We start from the raw sequence: 22,015 nt of genomic DNA on the forward strand, positions 1-22,015 counted from the left end.
CTATGCCATAGGCACCGCACTGGAATAGAGCACGTGTGAGCAGGCTGAGTCGAGCAGCACTTTCAACCTGCCACCCTCAACTGCCCCTGGATTCAGCAGACTGGATCAAGCAGCACTTCCAAGCTCCCACCTTCATATGTCCCAGGTTCAGCACATCCCTATCCCCACTTTCACGTTACACTTGTTCTGGTAGTAACCCATTTGATGAGCAAACCCCACAGGATTTTTGGGCACTGCAGTGATCTTTTAGTTTAGGTACGAGGGGTGTTGCTGCAGAATGAATGAGGAAACCAAAAAACACCCAATAGGGGGAGAGAGAGAGAAGCCACCAGCTTAATCATTAAAGTTATTTATTGCCAGGTAATAACCATAGGGGAGCCAAACAAACAAAAGAGTTATAATATTAAATCTAACTTAAATTTGATTATAAAAGTCAGGTTTAGAAAATGATAACTAATCACACAAGTCAGGGTCAGAAGGCTATACCTAGACCAAGAGAGAGAGAAAGAGAGAGATGGGTTCTCAGCACTCCGTGAAGCTTGAATCGATCAGGGGTCCCAGAAGGTGGTGGTAGTTGAGGGTCTGGAGTACTGGAGATAGGCAGAGGCCCCAACACGATCAGTCAGGAGACGGTGAAGTCCCAACGGAACTGATTCAGATTTTGGATCCAGGCATCAGAACGCTTACTTGGGCATGGGTGGGTTTTTGTAGAGAAACAACAATGGTTCAAGGGAGAACTCTAGATTTATGTGTAAACTGATGGCTCAAGGGAGTATACCAAAGTTGTTTTGTTAAGGCTATACAACGGGAGCTGATCATTCCTGGCTATGGGTAATGGTCCTTGGAGGGAGCTCACAATGCAATTAGGGAGCTTCACTATTTTGGATACCAATAAAGGATTTATTACTAGAATTAGTCTGATAACTACTGAGCCGAGTGTGTGCAGGTGTGGGTTCATTAACATCTGGAGCAGAGATCCCCTGTCATGCAGTGTTTCTCTGCTTTTCTGGTCCCAGAGTTCCCTGTGGTTCTTGCCTTGGAATCTCTGTTCTCCATTCTATATGCTAATGGAGATGCCTCCTTGTCCTATCTTCAATGTAAATGAGGCGAGGGGAGTTTCCTTAATCCTGTCACCCTTATCCCAGGGGCTTAGGTGTGTCCCACACTGCTTTTTCATTGCTTTTTGTAAGTCTTTCTTCTGATTGGTTTTGGTTCAAGCACATGGGGGGCAACGAAGGAAAGGTCTTTCGTGAGTCAGACAGGCTGGGTACTGCGCCCTGGTTCCCCAAGAACACACAACTGCCAGGTAACAATGTTGAGCCCAATTTTCTAAACAGTACATGGACAATTACCTGTGAAAAAATGTACAATTTCAATGCACATTTAGCAAACCAAGTGACTGTCTTTAGGCATATACATGACTGGCTGTTCGGGTATGTAAGTATTCAGTGTGCATCCACCACGCTGGTAACTGAACATGAGCAGACAACTTGTAGTTTTTTTTAAAAAATCATGGTCTTAAGAGCCATTGATGCATCTATGAAAACATTCTCAATGCATTATTTTATATGAAAATTACTTTAAAAAAATGTAGTGAATACAAATTGTACAATTACATAAATTGTGAGGTGCATCTTTACTTGTAAGTATATGAACATTTGTGTCTGTAATAAAGGTATGAAAGCTACATGGGTTCATTGTTCATATATGCTTTTGCAGTCTCAAACCAAATCTTCTCTACAGCTTCTTGGCCCATGTCAAACATTCTTAATAAGTGCTTCCATCCAGTTTTTGCTGTGATCATTAGGTATTCTTTGTTCTCAGGATACAAGAGGGAAGTGTATGAGGCTATTACAAGTGACTGAGAAAATCTACCACTCACCAAGAGAAACAGGGCGTCTCTCTCCTCTGTTGTCAATGGTACAATGCTTTCAAACCCTGCAAGAATATGCCCTCCCACACTGAGAGGATCCTTGCTCTCAATCATCATGTACATGATAGTTATTGCTAATTCAAATACATAGTAACCATAGCTCATGTCACTAAAGTCCAAAATACCGGACACTCTATATTGTGGATTCTCTGGTGAAGCAGTGTTGGAATCTAATAAGATATTATGATCATTAAGGTCCCCATGATTGATACCTAAATGCAGAAAAAATGAAAACAGTATTATGAATAAATAATAAACAGAAGAAACTTTCCTCAGAGTGTAAACGGACACATACACTGATCTATCTCAGAACTAAGGCATGATAATATTCCTATAAGCCATCATGCCTTGCCAGGTCTCACTGCTTCCTCATAAGAACCTTAGCTTCATTAATCCTATATAATAGCTGACTAGATGGCAACTGGCAATGGGATTGGGATGATTTATTATTTAGCTTGTTGTAATACCCACAATATGCTAAGTGCATTCCAAATGCAAGGGATTGCACAGAGAGCTTCAAAGACATTGCTATCTGATAGCGGTCTGGTGGCCTATATTAAACGAGTTAGTATTCTCTTCCTTATTTCTACCATTTGGTGTCTACATAATGAAAACCTACATCGTAGGTGGCAGTCTCAGCAGAGTGAGGGCTCGTCTACACTGGCAATGTAAAAGCGCTGCCATCTTTGGTCTTTAACACTGGCAGTGTTAAAGAAGTGGTTCGGGACTATTTAGAAAAGCTGAACGAGCACAAGTCCATGGGGCTGGATGCGCTGTATCCGAGAGTGCTAAAGAAATTGGTGGATGTGATTGTAGAGCCATTGGCCATTATCTTTGAAAATTCATGGTGATCGGGGGAGGTCCCGGACGACTGGAAAAAGGCTAACATAGTGCCCATCTTTAAAAAAGGGAAGAAGGAGGATCTGGGGAACTACAGGCCAGTCAGCCTCACCTCAGTCCCTGGAAAAATCATGGAGCAGGTCCTCAAGGAATCAATTCTGAAGTACTTGAAGGAGAGGAAAGTGATCAGGAACAGTTAGCATGGATTCACCAAGGGCAAGTCATGCCTGACTGATCTAATTGCCTTCTATGATGAGATAACTGGCTCTGTGGATGAGGGGAAAGCAGTGGACGTGTTATTCCTTGACTTTAGCAAAGCTTTTGATACGGTCTCCCATACTATTCTTGCCAGCAAGTTGAAGAAGTATGGGCTGGATGAATGGACTATAAGGTGGATAGAAAGCTGGCTAGATCGTCCGGCTCAACAGGTAGTGATCAATGGTTCCATGTCTAGTTGACAGCCGGTATCAAGCGGAGTGCCCCAAGGGTCGGTCCTGGGGCCGGTTTTGTTCAATATCTTCATTAATGATCTGGAGGATGGCGTGGATTGCACCCTCAGCAAGTTTACAGATGACACTAAACTGGGAGGAGAGGTAAATATGCTGGAGGATAGGGATGGGATACAGAGGCCCCTAGACAAATTAGAGGATTGGGCCAAAAGAAATCTGATGAGGTTCAACAAGGACAAGTGCAGAGTCCTGCACTTAGGACAGAAGAATCGCATGCACCGCTACAGACTAGGGATCGGATGGCTAGGCATCAGTTCTGCAGAAAAGGACCTAGGGGTTACAGTGGACAAGAAGCTGGATATGAGTCAACAGTGTGCCCTTGTTGCCAAAAAGGCTAACGGCATTTTGGGCTGTATATTTAGGGGCATTGTCAGCAGATCGAGGGACGAGATCGTTCCCCTCTACTGGATACTGGTGAGGCCTCATCTGGAGTACTGTGTTCAGTTTTGGGCCCCACACTACAAGAAGGATGTGAATAAAATTGGAAAGCGTCCAGCGGAGGGCAACAAAAATGATTAGGGGACGGGAACACATGACTTATGAGGAGAGGCTGAGGGAACTGTGATTGTTTAGTCTGCGGAAGAGAAGAATATGGGGGGATTTGATAGCTGCTTTCAACTACCTGAAAGGGGGTTCCAAAGAGGATGGATCTAGACTGTTCTCTGTGGTAGCAGATGACAGAACAAGAAGTAATGGTCTCCAGTTGCATTGGGGGAGGTTTAGGTTGGATATTAGGAAAACCTTTTTCACTAAGAGCGTGGTGAAGCACTGGAATGTGTTACCTAGGGAGATGGTGGAATCGCCTTCCTTTGAGATTTTTAAGGTCAGGCTTGATAAAGCCCTGGCTGGGATGATTTAGTTGGGGATTGGTCCTGCTTTGAGCAGAGGATTGGACTAGATGACCTCCTGAGGTCCCTTCCAACCCTGATATTCTATGATTTAACGTGGCTTGTGTAGTCATGGCACAGCGAGCTCTCCCAGTGGTCTTAAAAAAAAAAATTACCTTCACGAGGGGTGTAGCTACTAGCGTTGTCTAAACTGGCACGTTATAGTGCTGCAACTTGCAGTGCTCAGGGTTTTTTTTTCACACCCCTGAGTGAGAAAGTTGTAGCACGGTAAAGTGCCAGTGTAGACAAGCCCTGACACTGAACTCCCCTTTCATTCTTTGAGATGATTCCCTCCCAGTCCTGTTTCTGAGGCATGCTCATGGTGCATTGTGGGGAAATTTGTACATGTCCTGTGGATAAAGTAAATAATTTCTGCCTACAGTGCCTTGAATCTGCCACCTCTTACAAGGACTCACATTCCCTTTTAAAAATTTATTAGATCACATTACAGTATAATTGTATTAAAAATACTCACAGGCTCGAAAATTCCTTAGCTTGGGTACTATTTTATCTTTGAACTGCTGAATAAGTTGCTCCACAACTTCACGATAACTGTTCTGGCCCAAGGCATGAATATACTGCTCTAGAAGAGGAACATTTGCCAAGTTCCAAATGAACTTCCCTCGATGCAGACTTTTTATTGATGGATGATGGAATTTCTTAAGAAAAACACAAGAAAGAAAAAAAAGACTGTATACAACAGCTCTGCCTCAATGAAGACGTGGCCTGATCCAATGCCCAATGAAGTCAGTTGGAATGCATTGACTTTAATGGGCTTTGGATCAAGTCCATAGAGAGGGGGCTTTGCTTTGACAGTCATTTCATACCATGTGAAACCTTGTGATTGTCTGAAATTAAAACCTCATTCAAGCTGATGTGTGAAAATCCTTCCCTTAAGACAGTTGTAAGAAACACTTAAGGGCCACACCTAAAAACAAGGCCTAATATAATCTCTCCAGAAACTAACACTATGTAGGTGAGAGGTTCCGCACCCATTGTGACTCTGGGTATGTCTACACTATGGAATAAGGTCGAATTTATAGAAGTCGGTTTTTTAGAAATCGGTTTTATATATTCGAGTGTGTGTGTCCCCACAGAAAATGCTCTAAGTGCATTAACTCGGCGGAGCGCTTCCACAGTACCGAGGCTAGAGTCGACTTCCGGAGCGTTGCACTGTGGGTAGCTATCCCACAGTTCCCGCAGTCTCCGCTGCCCATTGTAATTCTGGGTTGAGATCCCAATGCCTGATGGGGCTAAAACATTGTCGCGGGTGGTTCTGGGTACATATCGTCAGGCCCCCGTTCCCTCCCTCCCTCCGTGAAAGCAAGGGCAGACAATCGTTTCGCGCCTTTTTTCCTGAGTTACCTGTGCAGACGCCATACCACGGCAAGCATGGAGCCCGCTCAGGTAACCGTCACCCTATGACTCCTGGGTGCTGGCAGACGTGGTACGGCATTGCTACACAGTAGCAGCAACCCCTTGCCTTGTGGCAGCAGACAGTACAGTACGACTGGTAGCCGTCATTGTCATGTCCGAGGTGCTCCTGGCCACGTCGGCTGGGAGCGCCTGGACAGACATGGGCGCAGGGACTAAATTTGGAGTGACTTGACCAGGTCATTCTCTTTAGTCCTGCAGTCAGTCCTATTGAACCATCTTATGGTGAGCAGGCAGGCGATACGGACTGCTAGCAGTCTTACTGTACCATCTTCTGCCGAGCAGCCATGAGATGTGGATGGCATGCAGTCCTTCTGCACCGTCTGCTGCCAGCCAAAGATGTAAAAGATAGATGGAGTGGGTCAAAACAAGAAATAGACCAGATTTGTTTTGTACTCATTTGCCTCCTCCCCTGTCTAGGGGACTCATTCCTCTAGGTCACACTGCAGTCACTCACAGAGAAGGTGCAGCGAGGTAAATCTAGCCATGTATCAATCAGAGGCCAGGCTAACCTCCTTGTTCCAATAAGAACGATAACTTAGGTGCACCATTTCTTATTGGAACCCTCTGTGAAGTCCTGCCTGAAATACTCCTTGATGTAAAGACACCCCCTTTGTTGATTTTAGCTCCCTGAAGCCAACCCTGTAAGCCGTGTCGTCAGTCGCCCCTCCCTCCGTCGGAGCAACGGCAGACAATCGTTCCGCGCCTTTTTTCTGTGCGGACGCCATACCAAGGCAAGCATGGAGGCCGCTCAGCTCACTTTGGCAATTAGGAGCACATTAAACACCACACGCATTATCCAGCAGTATATGCAGCACCGGAACCTGGCAAAGCGATACCGGGCGAGGAGGCGACGTCAGCGCGGTCACGTGAGTGATCAGGACATGGACACAGATTTCTCTGAAAGCATGGGCCCTGCCAATGCATGCATCATGGTGCTAATGGGGCAGGTTCATGCTGTGGAATGCCGATTCTGGGCTCGGGAAACAAGCACAGACTGGTGGGACCGCACAGTGTTGCAGGTCTGGGACGATTCCCAGTGGCTGCGAAACTTTCGCATGCTTTAGGGCACTTTCATGGAACTTTGTGACTTGCTTTCCCCTGCCCTGAGGTGCATGAATACCAAGATGAGAGCAGCCCTCACAGTTGAGAAGCGAGTGGTGATAGCCCTGTGGAAGCTTGCAACGCCAGACAGCTACCGGTCAGTTGGGAATCAATTTGGAGTGGGCAAATCTACTGTGGGGGCTGCTGTGATGCAAGTAGCCCACGCAATCAAAGATCTGCTGATATCAAGGGTAGTGACTCTGGGAAATGTGCAGGTCATAGTGGATGGCTTTGCTGCAATGGGATTCCCTAACTGTGGTGGGGCCATAGACGGAACCCATATCCCTATCTTGGCACCGGAGCACCAAGCCGCCGAGTATATAAACTGCAAGGGGTACTTTTCGATAGTGCTGCAAGCTCTGGTGGATCACAAGGGACGTTTCACCAACATCAACGTGGGATGGCCGGGAAAGGTGCATGATGCTCGCATCTTCAGGAACTCTGGTCTGTTTCAAAAGCTGCAGGAAGGGACTTTATTCCCAGACCAGAAAATAACTGTTGGGGATGTTGAAATGCCTATATGTATCCTTGGGGACCCAGCCTACCCCTTAATGCCATGGCTCATGAAGCCGTACACAGGCGGCCTGGACAGTAGTCAGGAGCTGTTCAACTACAGGCTGAGCAAGTGCAGAATGGTGGTAGAATGTGCATTTGGACGTTTAAAGGCGCGCTGGCGCAGTTTACTGACTCGCTTAAACCTCAGCGAAACCAATATTCCCACTGTTATTACTGCTTGCTGTGTGCTCCACAATATCTGTGAGAGTAAGGGGGAGACGTTTATGGCGGGGTGGGAGGTTGAGGCAAATCGCCTGGCTGCTCGTTACGCGCAGCCAGACACCAGGGCGGTTAGAAGAGCACAGGAGGGCGCAGTACGCATCAGAGAAGCTTTGAAAACCAGTTTCATGACTGGCCAGGCTACGGTGTGAAAGTTCTGTTTGTTTCTCCTTGATGAAGCCCCCCGCCCCTTGGTTCACTCTACTTCCCTGTAAGCTAAGCACCCGCCCCTCCTCCCTTCAATCACCGCTTGCAGAGGCAATAAAGTCATTGTTGCTTCACATTCATGCATTCTTTATTCATTCATCACACAAATAGGCCACAGGCAAACAGCCCAGCAGGAATGGGCTCCTCTGAGTGTCCCCTGAAGAAAAGCACTCTATTTCAACCAGGTGACCATGAATTATATCTCACTCTCCTGAGGATAACACAGAGAGATAAAGAACGGATGTTGTTTGAATGCCAGCAAACATACACTGCAATGTTTTGTTCTACAATGATTCCCGAGTACGTGTTACTGGCCTGGAGTGGTAAAGTGTCCTACAATGAAGGACGCAATAAGGCTGCCCTCCCCAGAAACCTTTTGCAAAGGCTTTAGGACTACATCTAGGAGAACCGCAAATGCCAGGGCAAAGTAATCCTTTCACATGCTTGCTTTTAAACCATGTATAGTATTTTAAAAGGTACACTCACCAGAGGTCCCTTCTCCGCCTGCTGGGTCCAGGAGGCAGCCTTGGGTGGGTTCGGGGGGGTACTGGCTCCAGGTCCAGGGTGAGAAACAGTTCCTGGCTGTTGGGAAAACCGGTTTCTCCGCTTGCTTGTTGTGAGCTATCTTCTTCATCCCCAAAACCTGCTTCCGTATTGCCTCCATCTCCATTGAAGGAGTCAAACAACACGGCTGGGGTAGTGGTGGCTGAACCCCCTAAAATGGCATGCAGCTCATCATAGAAGCGGCATGTTTGGGGCTCTGACCCAGAGCGGCTGTTTGCCTCTCTGGTTTTCTGGTAGGCTTGCCTCAGCTCCTTCAGTTTCACGCGGCACTGCTTCGGGTCCCTGTTATGGCCTCTGTCCTTCATGCCCTGGGAGATTTTCACAAAGGTTTTGGCATTTCGAAAACTGGAACGGAGTTCTGATAGCACGGATTCCTCTCCCCAAACAGCGATCAGATCCCGTACCTCCCGTTCGGTCCATGCTGGAGCTCTTTTGTGATTCTGGGACTCCATCATGGTCACCTGTGCTGATGAGCTCTGCATGGTCACCTGCAGCTTGCCACGCTGGCCAAACAGGAAATGAGATTCAAAAGTTCGCGGTTCTTTTCCTGTCTACCTGGCCAGTGCATCTGAGTTGAGAGTGCTGTCCAGAGCGGTCACAATGGAGCACTCTGGGATAGCTCCCAGAGGCCAATACCATCGAATTGTGTCCACAGTACCCCAAATTCGAGCCGGCAACGTCGATTTAAGCACTAATCCACTTGTCAGGGGTGGAGTAAGGAAATCGATTTTTAAGAGCCCTTTAAGTTGAAATAAAGGGCTTCATTGTGTGGACGGGTGCAGGTTTACATCGATTTAACGCTGCTAAATTAGACCTAAAGTCCTAGTGTAGACCAGGGCTCTGTGTGTGTGTGTGTGAGCACGCATTAGAGAGAGAAGCAGAGAACACAGAAACTGAGGACAGACAAGAACAGAGAGAGGGACAGAGGCAAAAAGCAAAAAAGCCGAGCAGTAGCATCTGAGCACAGTGTCAATAAAAAAGCTAGAGAGAAGGCTTTTGGCTAAAGAGGCTTGGGCAGTAAGCTAAGAAACTGCTCCTTTTGCTTTTGGTTCCTCCTGCATTTGGAGAAGCAGGACTTGGTACATTCCTTGTAAATATACAAGATTGCATCAAAGAAAATACCAGACTCCATCAATTTCTACTTTCACCAGGAACATCCCCAGCAGCCCAAAATTTGACTAGCAGCTCAGGGAAACAATACCAGCGGTGTCCTGGAAGATAGTTAGTTTCAGTACATTGATATCCACCCACATCTTTTAGTAAGAAAGATTAATTTAAGCAATTCCTCATTCTTTAAAATATTATAGAAGTGCTAGTGATGATAATATCTTCCATACATGTAGAAACTTTAATCCGTAAGAATTCCACAGTGCTTCTCAAATTGCATACATCCAATAACACTTCTTGGGCACAACAAGCTTTACATACAACTGCTGCCAAAGTGTAAAAGAGACAGAACCTGAAGGTACTTGCCAAAAATGGATACAATCTGACCATTTAAATGCAGCCACTTCTGGGATAGAGACTGCCAACCAGCTGGCTCTCAGCATACTGCACAACAGTGCAAGGGATAGGAAGTTTTGGCCAATAATAATGGAGCAAAGCTCTAGCCTTATAAAAAGTGTCACGGGACTTTTAATGTCCATTCAACACAGGCAGACACTCACCCATAAGGTCTGCATGCAGTAAACTAACTGCATCTCATTTATTTACTTGGAAAAAATGAACAACCAAGTCAATGGTACTCTGATTTGACCCTGTGTATCCAGGGAATCTAGGTATTGTCAAACTTAATCTTTAGGTCATGAAGCCATTCTCTCTCTTGCAGATGTGCAGGGAATTTCTGAAAGCAGTATAGAGGAGGGGTGGCAGACCACTGTGTAGCGGGGTTGTCACCCCGCTCCGGCCCTGAAGGGGTTGCAGCTGGGGAAAAAGAGTTAAAACACCCAAGCTAGGCTGATTGGAGTAGCAGCCACAGCTGTGGCCAGCTTAATCTGGGCCCAGCAGGCCCTTATAAGAGGGCTGTGGGCCAGAAGCTGGAGAAGTCTCACTCTAGCCCTGGAGTGGGTGTGGGCAGGGGCAAAGGCAGCTCGGGAGCTCCAGCCTGGTAAACCCCCAGGCTGCAGGCCTTGGTAAAGGCCCAGAAAGATACTGGGGTTGCAGAGGGGCAGCCTGGGAATAGGCAAAGGCAGCAGGTCCTACCCCCTTGCCAATGATGAGTGGCTATTACACTGCAGTCTGCCCCAGTGAGTGGGGGCTAGATGATGACTGGCAGTAGCCACTGAGGCAAGGTGGGTTTAGAGGGTTGGGGGTTCCCCTGGGAGGGGAGACCCAGAGTGTGGGGGGTACTGCTGGGGCAGAACCCTGAGGTAAAGGGGCACTGGGGTCCAGGAGGGATATGGGGGCCAGCAGCAGGTGAGACATGGGCCTGCAGAGGGTGCTCTGGGCTGGAAAGAGCTAATTTCCAAGATGACCAGCAGGAGGCACCAAATTGGTGAAGCGTCACCTCACTACAAAGTGCCTTTCTTAACTTTTGCCACTCTCTTATATTGGTACAATCTTTGTGGGGTGGCTTGGCTAAACTGGCTTTAGGGGCAGATTCTGCCAGTGGTGCAGTGCAAAAGCATGCTGCAGTGGCAAATCTAGCCCCAGGTTGGTTTGGTATAGTTGATTTGGTTTGGGACAGCTGAAAACAGAAGTATGGATGAAAATCAGATATGATAATGAACAGGATATTGCCTCAACTAAAACTTGATTACATACTACTATAGTACTTACATACTACTCTGCAGTAAGATGCACTGCACTAGTAAGAACAATGCCACTTGGTGATCAAACATTGCAATTTTAACCTTCTATAACAGGCAATGTCCTCTGTTCAGGAGAGAGGGACACCATCAATATGAAACCTAATCTGTTTTAAAATACAAGTTACACATTACTCAGGTTCCTATAACTTCCTATGAGTATCAGCTGCTAATGTTTATGGTTTTACAATAACATGTTGCTATTTTAAATATTTCTCTCCCCTGTGGCTCTGTAAGAGCCACACAGGCAAACGAGAATCTAATGGGGAAACAGTGAAACTTACTATACACAAAGTGCTGTCAAGTGTACAAGGAAACTAACTGGGGGGAAAAAAGGGAATTATTTTTCTCTATCATCTGTCAGCTAAAGTAATCTTAGATTTTGTGAGTCTCTTGAGTGACAAGAAGAAAGTTATACAAATTTCCTTTAGTTAAAAGGAATAACTGAAATTATATGGGGCATATGGATTTTTCCCCATTCTCCATTAAAATTAATCCTCTACTTCTCTCTTCAGATAATGTAACATTCATATTCTGAGAGCAGCTTGTCTATTTAAATGGTTTCAACCATATTGCATTTTAACACCATGGACTCTGGTAACACTAAATTACCTTTCCCACACTGATAAATGCTCTTAACATTTAACAGCATGGGCAGTAACACTAGCACAAGTGAGGAGTACAATTATCTGAAGTCTGTAGCACAGAAAATGAGAAACAGAGGTTAATGAAAAGTACTACACAATGCAAAGTTCTTTTATGTAACAAACTCGATTACTAGCTGATTTATTGGACTTTGTTGCTTCATCTAATCAAAGATGAAAGGCAGACCTTACTTTGCATTCCATGCTGTTTAAAAGGTATTTAACTGGAAGCAGCACATTGAGGGAATTGTCATAAATGTCTCCATATTAAGCCCCACTGTTCTGTTACAAGTGTACCAATCTGTACCAGTGTTAACTGGTCATGGTTCAAATGGTTACTAGAAAAAGAGTCAGGTCAAAATGAATTTTCAAAAAATTTAGCCAGCTGAGCCTCTGGGATGTTTACTTCACATAATAAATAAATAATAATACTGCCTTGTCCTTCTTTAGCACCTTCCCTGTGAGGATCTCAAAGCACAGTATGAATATTAATGAAATCAGCCTCAAAACACCCATTAGTAGGCAATAGTATTTCCATTTTGCAGATGAGCCACACAGAAGTTAAGGTCAAGCAGCAATTCTATTATGGAGAACAGTCTATTAATAGAAGAAGCTCTTCCTACAGGAAGGGTTATGCTAATTATGGGCATGGCAAAAGACCCCATGGCTGGACTCTGAAGACAATCAGTGGGAGGCTCTCACTAATAGAGGAAGGAGCTGCAGACAGTCACAGTAGGTTGATTCTGTCCAATTTTCCTTAGGGGTGTGTGTGTGTGTGTGTGTCTCTCTCTCTCTCTCTCTATATATATATATATATTTATATATATATATGCATCTAAATCTACCTATCTTAGGTACTTTTATGGCTCCTGTAATGAGTATCTGAGAACCTCACCATCTTTAATATATTTAATCCTTATAAAACCTTTGTGAGGTAAGGAAGTACTATTACCCTCATCTTGCGGATGGGGAACAGAGGCAGAGAGAGAATAAAAGTGGCTTGCTCAAAGTCACACAGGAAGTCTGTGCCAGAGCGAGGAACTGAACTCGGGTCTCCTGGTGTCCTATTCACTGCACCATCCTTCCTCACTAACAATATTGTCCTGTTTGTTAGCTTTATTTACTCACAAAAAGAACATGCCTCTGTTCCGATGTCTTCAGAAACCATCTCTCAAATCATCTCTCATGCACTGGGCAGCTCCTGATATAGTTGTAATAATAAGTGAAAGTAATTTTCAGGCTGCAAGTGTACATAGTCCCAGCCACTAGCTGCTAAAATCCCTAAGGATGGCTGGCTCATGAGCTGCAAAGTTTGGACTCAGATCTAAACTCTCACAAAGTCCAGAGGCATTTAGATCAGAGTTTTTATCTGCCCTATCTGAAAAAGGCCCAGGACAACCGGGGGGCACACTGGGTCTGAAAGCTTTTTGGCCTCCAAAGCTGCAAAGAACTCCATAGAACAGTGCACTAATCATCAGCGGACATACTCAATTTAAAAGGCATTTTAAAGAATAAGGGGGATTCCCTTTTGTTCTTATTGCCAGCTGTAGTTATGGTTAATGATTCTTTGGTGTAGTTAAGGGGAATTGGACAAAGTCATAAGTAGGAAGGTGTGTTGCTGAAGAAATGTATCGACTCCATCATGCTGGCATGTGGCCAGTTAGGGTACATCTATGTCACAATCGGGAGGTCTGACTGCAGTTCATGTAGACATACCTACGCTAGCAGAGCCGGCACTAGGCATAAGCAGACTAAGCGATTGCTTAGAGCCCCGAGCAGCTCAAGGAGGGCTCCCTCTTTGCTTTTTATTATCCGTTATCTGTGGGGGTCCCCCATAATATTCCTGCTTAGGGACCCCAATGGGGCAGCACTGCTTCTGCAAGCTAGCTTTGATTCACCTAGCTTGCTAAAAAAGGCAGTGAAATTGCAGGGTGGAGACACGCTTGGGTCTGCCTACATGTGCAGCTATCACACCTCCTGATTGTAGTGCAGACACACCTTCACATTCACACTCATAATCTGACCCACCAGTCTGGGCTCGCTGCCAGGGGGAATCATTTAACAATAACGGTCATATTTGAGAATTCTCGTAGGTATTTTTCAGCTGAAAGCCAAATTAAATTGACAAACAGGAGCAAAGTAAGGATGTTCTCATTAGCTGGCCATAAGTGATTTTGCCTGAACATCTCTCCACTGGGAGGAAAGAAGAGAAGGAACAATTTTTAGTTTAAGTGAAGGAGAGGAGGTTAAGGGGGTGGAGAAGGAAAGGGAAGTTTATTTGGAGGTGAAGTGAATTTTTCATGCGGTGTCGCAAAATGACTGCTTCCTGAGCCACTGTGTCACACATTAGACATGAATCACTCCTACCTAATCCCCTCTCCACTGCTAATTCAGGATATATCAAAATTGAAAATAGCTGAGCTGCTGGAATCATATTAAAGAGCAGACACCATCACTTTTGTTCTGTTCAGCACTTTGAAAATTCAAAGAGAAAAATGCCCCTCACTCTGAATACACAGTGAAATGTGCTTCAAAATACAGTGACTCCCTGTCATAAAAGTACATCTAAAACTGGGAATGCACACATTTCCTTTAAACCATCAACAAAGTTACAGAATGTAGCCAGAGGGAGAAGGCAAATAACTATAAGTAAGAAAGTGTAGTTGCAGCCGTGTCAGTCCTAGGATATTAGCGAGTCAAAGTGGGTGAGGTAATGGCTTTTATTGGACCAACTTCTGTGAATAGGGCTAAGAAGAGCTCTGTGTGGATCGAAAGCTAGTCTCTCTCACTAACAGAAGCTGGTCTAATAAACAATATTACCTCACCCATCTTGTGTCTCTATAAGTAAGAAAGACACATAGGACAAGATTCTGAGGCACAGCCTAATATGTGCAGCCCATGCAGTAGGGGTCTATGGTAGCTTTAAGCCACCTTTGTATCCTCTGTCCTGTTCCTGGATTGCAGGAGTTGTAGAGGCCCTGGAATAAGGCAGACAGCAGTTCCCTGTAGGATGCAGCATTGCCCAGAGTCTCCACACTACTGCATTCTGAAGCACCCCCCCTCTCCCACCATACTACATGCCAGGGCTTGCAAGGGGGTCTCACAAGCAGCCTTCACACTGCCTGCAGCAGTGATTTTGCGAGGGGAATCATCCCCTAGCCAGAATTCAGGACCCATTAATGGTGCTCTGGCCCTTTAACTGTATGTAAAGGGGCCAGAATGGAGGGGAGAATCTCACTTGTATTGTTTGTGTGCATCGTTATGAAGTCTTCTGCATTTCTATATTGCCTTCCATTCAAGGATCCCAAAGAACTTTACACACATTTATATATTCAGCTTCAGAGGTCTTGTGTGCAACAGGTAAGAAAGAAGCATTCTCTCCATTTTACTGAGAGGGTTAGGGAAGTGAAGTAACTTGACCAAGATCACAGTAAGTCTGTGGCAGAGCTGGGAATAGAACCCCAATCTTTAGACTCCCAGTTGTGTGCTTTAACCACAAGAGCATCGCACCTCCCCTAATGTATACAGTAAAATAATGGGCAGACATGCTCTTAAACAGTAAAGCCACAGGTGGGCTTGGGGACCTTGTCTAACATCATCCACTATTATGTTCGCTGAGAAACATGGCTGAAGGCCAAGGACATTCAATCTTGCATTTGAGATCCATTCAACACAGGACTGGGGGAAGCTAGATACAACTCCCCTGTTCTCTGGGCTGGTCTGCACTGCGTCAGTTCTGGCATAAAACAGAGCAGCCATAGGAACCACAAGCTATTTGAGAAAAAAGAAAAGGAGTACTTGTGGCACCTTAGAGACTAACCAATTTATTTGAGCATAAGCTTTCGTGAGCTACAGCTCCCTTCATTGGATGCATACTGTGGAAAATACAGAAGATGTTTGTTTTTATACACACAAAACATGAAAAAATGGGTGTTTATCACTACAAAAGGTTTTCTCTCCCCCCACCCCACTCTCCTGCTGGTAATAGCTTTTGTAAAATGATCACTCTCCTTACAATGTGTATGATAATCAAGGTGGGCCATTTCCAGCACAAATCCAGCAGCTGGCAGAGGAGACAGTTCAGTCAGAGCAGGAGGGATCCATGTTCTAACCCTGGCTCACTGAGGCATTCCAGTTGGTCACGATATGCAACATAGTGACAAACGTGGAGTCCTAAGTGACCACAAATTTGTAGTACTTAACAAAGTGGTTGTGTTCTCCTTTCAAACCTCGAAAGAATAAGGGAAGCCATGGCTAGGGCATAGTTACGTACTACAGAGCCACACAGAAGAGCACTGTCGTGTGTTGAGCACTCTATGTCTACAGTGTTCAGGCGGTGTTTGCAGGTAGCTCTGAAACTGCAGGAATGTCTCTGATGTTACTGTGAGATGCCACTAGTTATACGTGTTATGAAATGTATAAAATACTACGAATCACTCCCACTTGCATGCTGAGAACAAAAAGTCCTACCTCTGTGAGAGTTTTATCCAATCTGGCAGCTAGTTTCCCAATCTCGTATAAAATGTGAGGATTTGTAGAGATTGTTGCCACCGTCATGCCTGGGAGGTAGGTCAGCAGTCTCACCATGTACTTTTTTGTCACAGAGCCAGTACCTAATAGGCAAAGAGATACACTGTGAATCATTTCAATACACTCCATTAAAGGTCATTGTGTGTAAGGATAAGGAGGTTTCTCCCATCATAAAAGAAATCAAACTCAGATCATAAAAAAGACAATTCAAAGAACAGATTTACTAGATGACATTAGGAAAGGCCAACGCTCAGCACATGTGGAGTGTAAGTGCAACTCCTTGCCTTTACGTAGGAGAGCGACACACCTTGGGAAGGTTCCCCTTTCATGTGCACAAAGGGCCTGATCCAACACCAATGGCAGTCTTTGCATTGATTGCAGTGGGCCTAAAGAGAACCTAAAATAATAGGTTTCTTTATCAGAATGATGAGTCTCAATGGCCCTGGTTATCCTATTGAAATTACAGTGTTGAGGAAACCAGGTTCAACACAGTATTCTCCCACCATGCATGTTCTTGCATTGTAGATGGGTCTGAACTGCGTTTGAAACTACATCCCCAAACCATGGAGCTGGGGAAATAATTTGTAATAAGATTTATTTAATGAAGTTTGCCTTTTTTTGTTTGTGATTTGCCTGCAAGCAGATCAGCGTTTTCTCACATCTATTAATTTGAATGTATTTTCTGAATAATTTTTATGGCTAAGTCTTTTTCTGTTCTGTTTCTATTTGTGAGCAGTTTGATGCATTCACTATTTGAAATTCAAGCTATTTTGACTTGTCACATAGTTCACATGGCATGTTTCTGTTCCCTTAATGGACGAGTAAGTCTGTGGCAAAGCTGGGAATAGAACCCCAATCTTTAAAATCCTAGTTGTGTGCTTTAACCACAAGAGCATCACACCTCCCCTAATGTATAAGGTAAAATAATGAGCAGACATGCTCTTAAACAGTAAAGCCATGTGTGGGGTTGGGGGCCCATAGGCTTAATTTTCTGGTATGAATACTCATGATTCTGAATTCCAAATTCCTTGTTGGTGATTCTTTCACTGCAGTTATTTGCTGTTTCTACAAACAGTCCTGCCAGAAATACATTAGAACATTTGCAGAAAGCAAATACAAAAATGGCCATGACATGGTCAAAACAAGTTAACTGAAAAATTAGAATTAATATGTGCAGAAAGTCCTTTGGAGAATTCACAGTTTTCTGATGAACCATGCCATGACCCTGTGTGACAAGGCATCATTCCACTCCTGTCTTTTTTCTAGACAAACTGCTCAGAGACAGTGATGCTGGAACAATTTTTATTGTGGGGGTGCTGAAGATGGAAAGCATGTATTTGGGTTGTTATTACTACTTTAAGCCAGGGGGTGCAGCAGCCTCCCCTGAACCCCTAGTTCCAGCACCTATGCTCAGAGACCTTCTTCTGGTCAAATACCTTGTGCCATCTATTTACTGCATTCTCCCCCACCATCTTTACAAAGTCATGCAACTCTGTATTTACAAGCATACAAACCTTAGCTCACTCAGCCAAGTAACAGAAGATATCTTTCCCCTGAGAGATCTCTCCTGGCTCTGGCTCTAGCTCTTTCAAGCCTGCCAGCCTGTCTCTTCCCCCTGGCCTGGGCACTTCATTCCCATGCCTTTTTCTTTCTGGGCTAACGGGCTAATGTCTTCTGGGCTTTCCTCAGCCAATCCCAAACTATCAATTACACACAGCTTTGTCCCTCAAGTTTACTCCAGGGCAATTTAACTGGTGATTCAGAGATCAGAGGGCTGGTACAACTGATGTTGTCCAGCACCTTGTCACACCCTGCTAGAACTACCAAAGAGAATTTTAGCCTAATTACCTGAACGTCTCTTTTAATACACTTCACATGCTTACACACAAAAGTGCTTGTAGTGGTGCACAAGCATTTTATCAGTGCTTTTGCAATTGCACTGATTCTGAGCAAGACTCACCTAAGTTGCCTCCTGCCCTGCGACTCCCTGCACCATGGTAGTGCCAGTGTAGGACAGAAAGCACTGGCATTTCACTTGCATAGGTGCAACTGGTCTTCCTAGCACAGTTCTACAGTGCACCTGATATGCTGGCAGTGAGCTTTCTGGTCAAGGTTCTCCTCTCCAGAGCAGAGGTGATATTTCACCTATAAAGTTTAAGTGCTTATATTTTAGAAATAGAAAATTCAATGGGGCAGTGGATTGGAAGCAGTGTCTGGACCTGTAGGACAGGTACCTACACCACACTACTACTGCAACAGTTCAGAAAATGCTGTATGTGCAAGCTGAGCACCTGAACAAGGGCAACTGTTGCAGATATTCTGCACTGTTGCAACTACTCTAGGTCACTCATGCTGGTGTGGATTTCAGTGGCATTACTCCAGATTTATACAAGTGTAACAGAGCAGAATGTGGCCCAATTGCAATCACTGGGACAAACTGGGATACTCAGTGGTAGAATGTTTTGACACGAGAATGATAAAGCAGAAAGTAATTTTTTGAAGGATTTTGTAATCTCTCACCTAATGATTCTAGAGACATTATGTTACCGTCTTTAGTAAGATGGGGCGTAGCTGAAGGAAACCCTTCAACATTCAAAAATATCATGATCTGGGTCTGCACTTCAATGAGTTCAGGATTCTGGCTGTCTTCGCAGTTGGTGATTTTGAGAACATACTTGTCAGCACAGTCTGCTGTTCCCTCACTTCTTGAAACGTGCACATGAAAATTCTGATCAGTATAGCTGGGGAGTGATCTGATCACAGATACTTTTAATCCAAATACCCTTTCAACTAATTCAGTGGCTTCTTTTTCACTGAATGTTGGTTTAATTAATGTCTGGGATCCATGGATGTTTCCAGAAGACATTGTGTATCTAGAAGAAAACAGAGATGAGAATATTTCAATTGTATTCTGCCATTTAATATGGGCATAAGTTAGTGTAACAAAACAGACTCTTGGGTAGAAGGCGTTATACATTTATTAGCAAGGGGGAAAAAAGCTTCCCTGTTTAATGAAAATTTAACTATTCAGGATTCTCCATGTGCATTCTCTCTTTCTTCACCAGCTTCTTGTTTGTAAACCCACTTCAACCTTTGCTGCAGTTTCCAGTATAAGGCCTAATTTAAATATATACACACACATACACAATTTTAGTTGAGAAATAAAACATAAAAATGAACAATTTAGTGGATGCTAGCTAACAAAATTCATAAGCACGAAATATAAAATATCGCCAGTCAATGTTAAGGTCACCAGTCATATTGCTAATATACCAAGAATTTCCTAAGAAAGAAAGGGATCAAAATGCTATCCATGGCTCTTAAATTCAGATCCAGGATCAGATAACCCTTTCAACCAATGTTAACGTGTAAAAAGTAAGTGTAATCCTTCTGCCAGATGCTATCATTCAAAATTCAACAAAATATCAAGAAATATTCAGTGCCAATAAGTCAACAATACATTCAAAACAGCAATACCATTAAAAAAAAATCTAATCCATTCCCAAAAGCAGGGGTGGGCAAACTTTTTGGCCCAAGGGCCACAGCGGGGTTGCTAAAGGGTACGGAGGGCCGGGTAGGGAAGGATGTGCCTCCTTAAACAGCCTGGCCCCCGCCCCCATCTGCCCCCCCCCCCACTTCCCAACCCCTAACCACGCCTCTGGGACTCCACCCCGTATCCAACGCCCCCCCCCCCCAGCTTCCTGACCGCCCCCGAACCTCCGCCCCATCCAACCGCCCCTTGTCCCCTGACTGGCCCCCGGACCTCCTGCCCCCCCGCCCCCCCACCATGCCGCTCAGAGCGGCAGGACTGGCTTATTGGAAAGCCCAGGGAAGGCGGGAGAGCGGGGGATGGGCCGGGAATGTAGGGGCTGGGCAGGATGGTCCCGCGCGCCGTAGTTTGCTCACCTCTGCCCCAAAGGATCCTTTCCGTTTTCCCCCGAGGCCAGATGTCAGTTTTTCTGCTGAAAGTGCTAAACCAACAGTTCTCCTCACAACCTCAGCCGAGCCTTGCCGCAACCTTGGACTCTGCTGAAGCCAGCAGCCCCATCTGGTGTGGGATGGGGCAGCTCCGCCCCACCTGGGTACGGGGGAGGGACAGGGGAGTGAGTGCGTCTCAAGGGCCCAGCCACAACAACCGAACTATGCTCCCCATGTACAATCGTATTGGTGGCCCAATCCTGGTGTAAACCAGTTTGGTCTCGTGTAATAGACAGAGCCAAACGCCGTTTTAGCTCCATTCCTGACCTGTGCCACAGCCCTGGCCTGTCTCCTATAACCTACACGGGCTCGAGACCCCCTTGTTCTTACTCCGGCTAACGCCCAGGCTTCTGCTCGCTCCGCCTCTCAAACGGGTTCTTTCGCCGCGCTCCCCTGGGGGGAAATCCGCGACCGCTGCCCCGCAGGGCATGCAGCTTTCACAGCAGCTAGGCAGCCCCAGCTCAGAGCACAGCCTCCGACAGCAGAGTGCCCCACGCTTCCCAAACGCGTCCTCAGAGATCTTAGACAATGCAACGGGGAACAAGAACCAGCCTAAGTTACAGCAGGGTCCCAACCTCCTAGCAGCAGACTGCGCGGGAGCAGATCCGAAAGAATCAGACACGCTGGCCAGGACGTGGCGTCTCTTCTGATCCTGGCCCATTACGCGCGCAAAGCGTCCCGTGTCCTCTCACAGCGCATCCACCCCGCACCGCCGGCGCAAAGCGGACTGGCTCCGATTTCCCCGGGGGAACGGTTCCATACCGCACACGGCGCTCGGCCTCGCTGGGCACCTCGGACGCTTGGAACCGGACAAGTTCCTCCTCTCAGACCAGAAGCGGTCAGCTCCCCGGCTCGTCGCCGCTGGCGGAGTGTGAGGAAATGTCTGATTGGCTGCTGGGTGCGTTAGGTATCGTGTATTCAACTGCTCTGCGTAGGGATGTGCTAAGGGTAGCGCAAAAAGAAAAGGAGGACTTGTGGCACCTTAGAGACTAACCAATTTATTTGAGCATGAGCTTTCGTGAGCTACAGCTCACTTCATCAGATGTTTACCGTGGAAACTGCAGCAGACTTTATATACACACAGAAATCATGAAACAATACCTCCTCCCACCCCACTGTCCTGCTGGTTACTGAGACGTCCTACATGGCAAGTTTCTGGCACTGTTGTATACCTGAAATTGCGACACGTAGAAATGTGCTATCTGTAGCAGTTATTTATACGCATTGATTGTAAGAAACAGCTTTTGTAAAAAGATGGTACCTCCCTCATAGGTCATGTTTTCTAGACCTTAAATTTTTTCTCTCTTCTCTGGACTCTCTCCGGTTTGTCCACATCTTTCCTGAAATGTGGCGCCCATAACTGGACACAATACTCCAGCTGAGGCCTAATCAGCGCAGAGTAGAGCAGACATCCCAGAGTGATGTTCTGGTTTTCTGCGGCAGCGTTACACTGTTCGCTCATACTCAGCTTGTGGTCCACTAGGACTCCTAGATCCCTTTCCTCGGTACTCCTTCCTAGGAAGTCATTTTCCATTTTGTATGCGTGCAGCTTGTTATCATTCACAAACTTTATAATTGTACTCTCTATGCCATTATCTCAATCATTGACTTAAGATTTTGAATAGAAACTTATCCAGAACTGATCCCTGGAGAACCCCACTCGTTATGCCCTTCCAGCCTGACTCAGCCCTTTCAGCCTGTGAATCACTGATAACTGCTGTGGGAACTGTTTTCCAACTAGTTTTGCACTCATCTTATTTTAGCTCCATCTAGGTTGCATTTCCATAATTTGTTTATGAGACGG

The 22,015-nt window shown here is 45.5% G+C and overlaps 1 protein-coding gene across 4 annotated transcripts; it reads right to left on the reverse strand.

The window, feature by feature from the left end:
• Nucleotides 1-333: 333 nt before the first annotated feature.
• Nucleotides 334-21,102, reverse strand: HYKK (hydroxylysine kinase). 4 transcript variants are annotated; one of them, XM_073303539.1, is made up of 6 exons: nt 20,974-21,102; nt 20,140-20,311; nt 18,754-19,106; nt 16,174-16,316; nt 4,645-4,828; nt 334-2,145 (listed from the first exon to the last, which is right to left on the reverse strand). In XM_073303539.1, exons 3-6 carry the CDS (start codon nt 19,097-19,099, stop codon nt 1,685-1,687), a joined length of 1,134 nt encoding a protein of 377 aa, XP_073159640.1. In that variant the 5' UTR covers nt 19,100-19,106; nt 20,140-20,311; nt 20,974-21,102; the 3' UTR covers nt 334-1,684. The 4 variants fall into 4 exon arrangements, with proteins under 4 accessions (XP_073159640.1, XP_073159641.1, XP_073159642.1 ...); XM_073303540.1 differs by lacking the exon at nt 20,974-21,102 and adding an exon at nt 20,787-20,869; XM_073303541.1 differs by lacking the exon at nt 20,140-20,311.
• Between the last annotated feature and the right edge of the window lie 913 nt (nt 21,103-22,015).

The sequence above is a fragment of the Lepidochelys kempii genome, chromosome 10 (assembly GCF_965140265.1).
Source record: "Lepidochelys kempii isolate rLepKem1 chromosome 10, rLepKem1.hap2, whole genome shotgun sequence".
NCBI classification, from domain to species: Eukaryota; Metazoa; Chordata; order Testudines; family Cheloniidae; genus Lepidochelys; species Lepidochelys kempii.

Coding starts and splice junctions, on each gene's coding strand:
- HYKK (XM_073303538.1), bottom strand. CDS start 20,872: ATGGGCCAGGATCAGAAGAGACGCCACGTCCTGGCCAGCGTGTCTGAT. Junction 19,107..20,786: donor GCGCAGTCTGCTGCTAGGAG/GTTGGGACCCTG, acceptor GTTTTCTTCTAG/ATACACAATGTCTTCTGGAA. Junction 2,146..4,644: donor GCTAAGGAATTTTCGAGCCT/GTGAGTATTTTT, acceptor TTCTGCATTTAG/GTATCAATCATGGGGACCTT.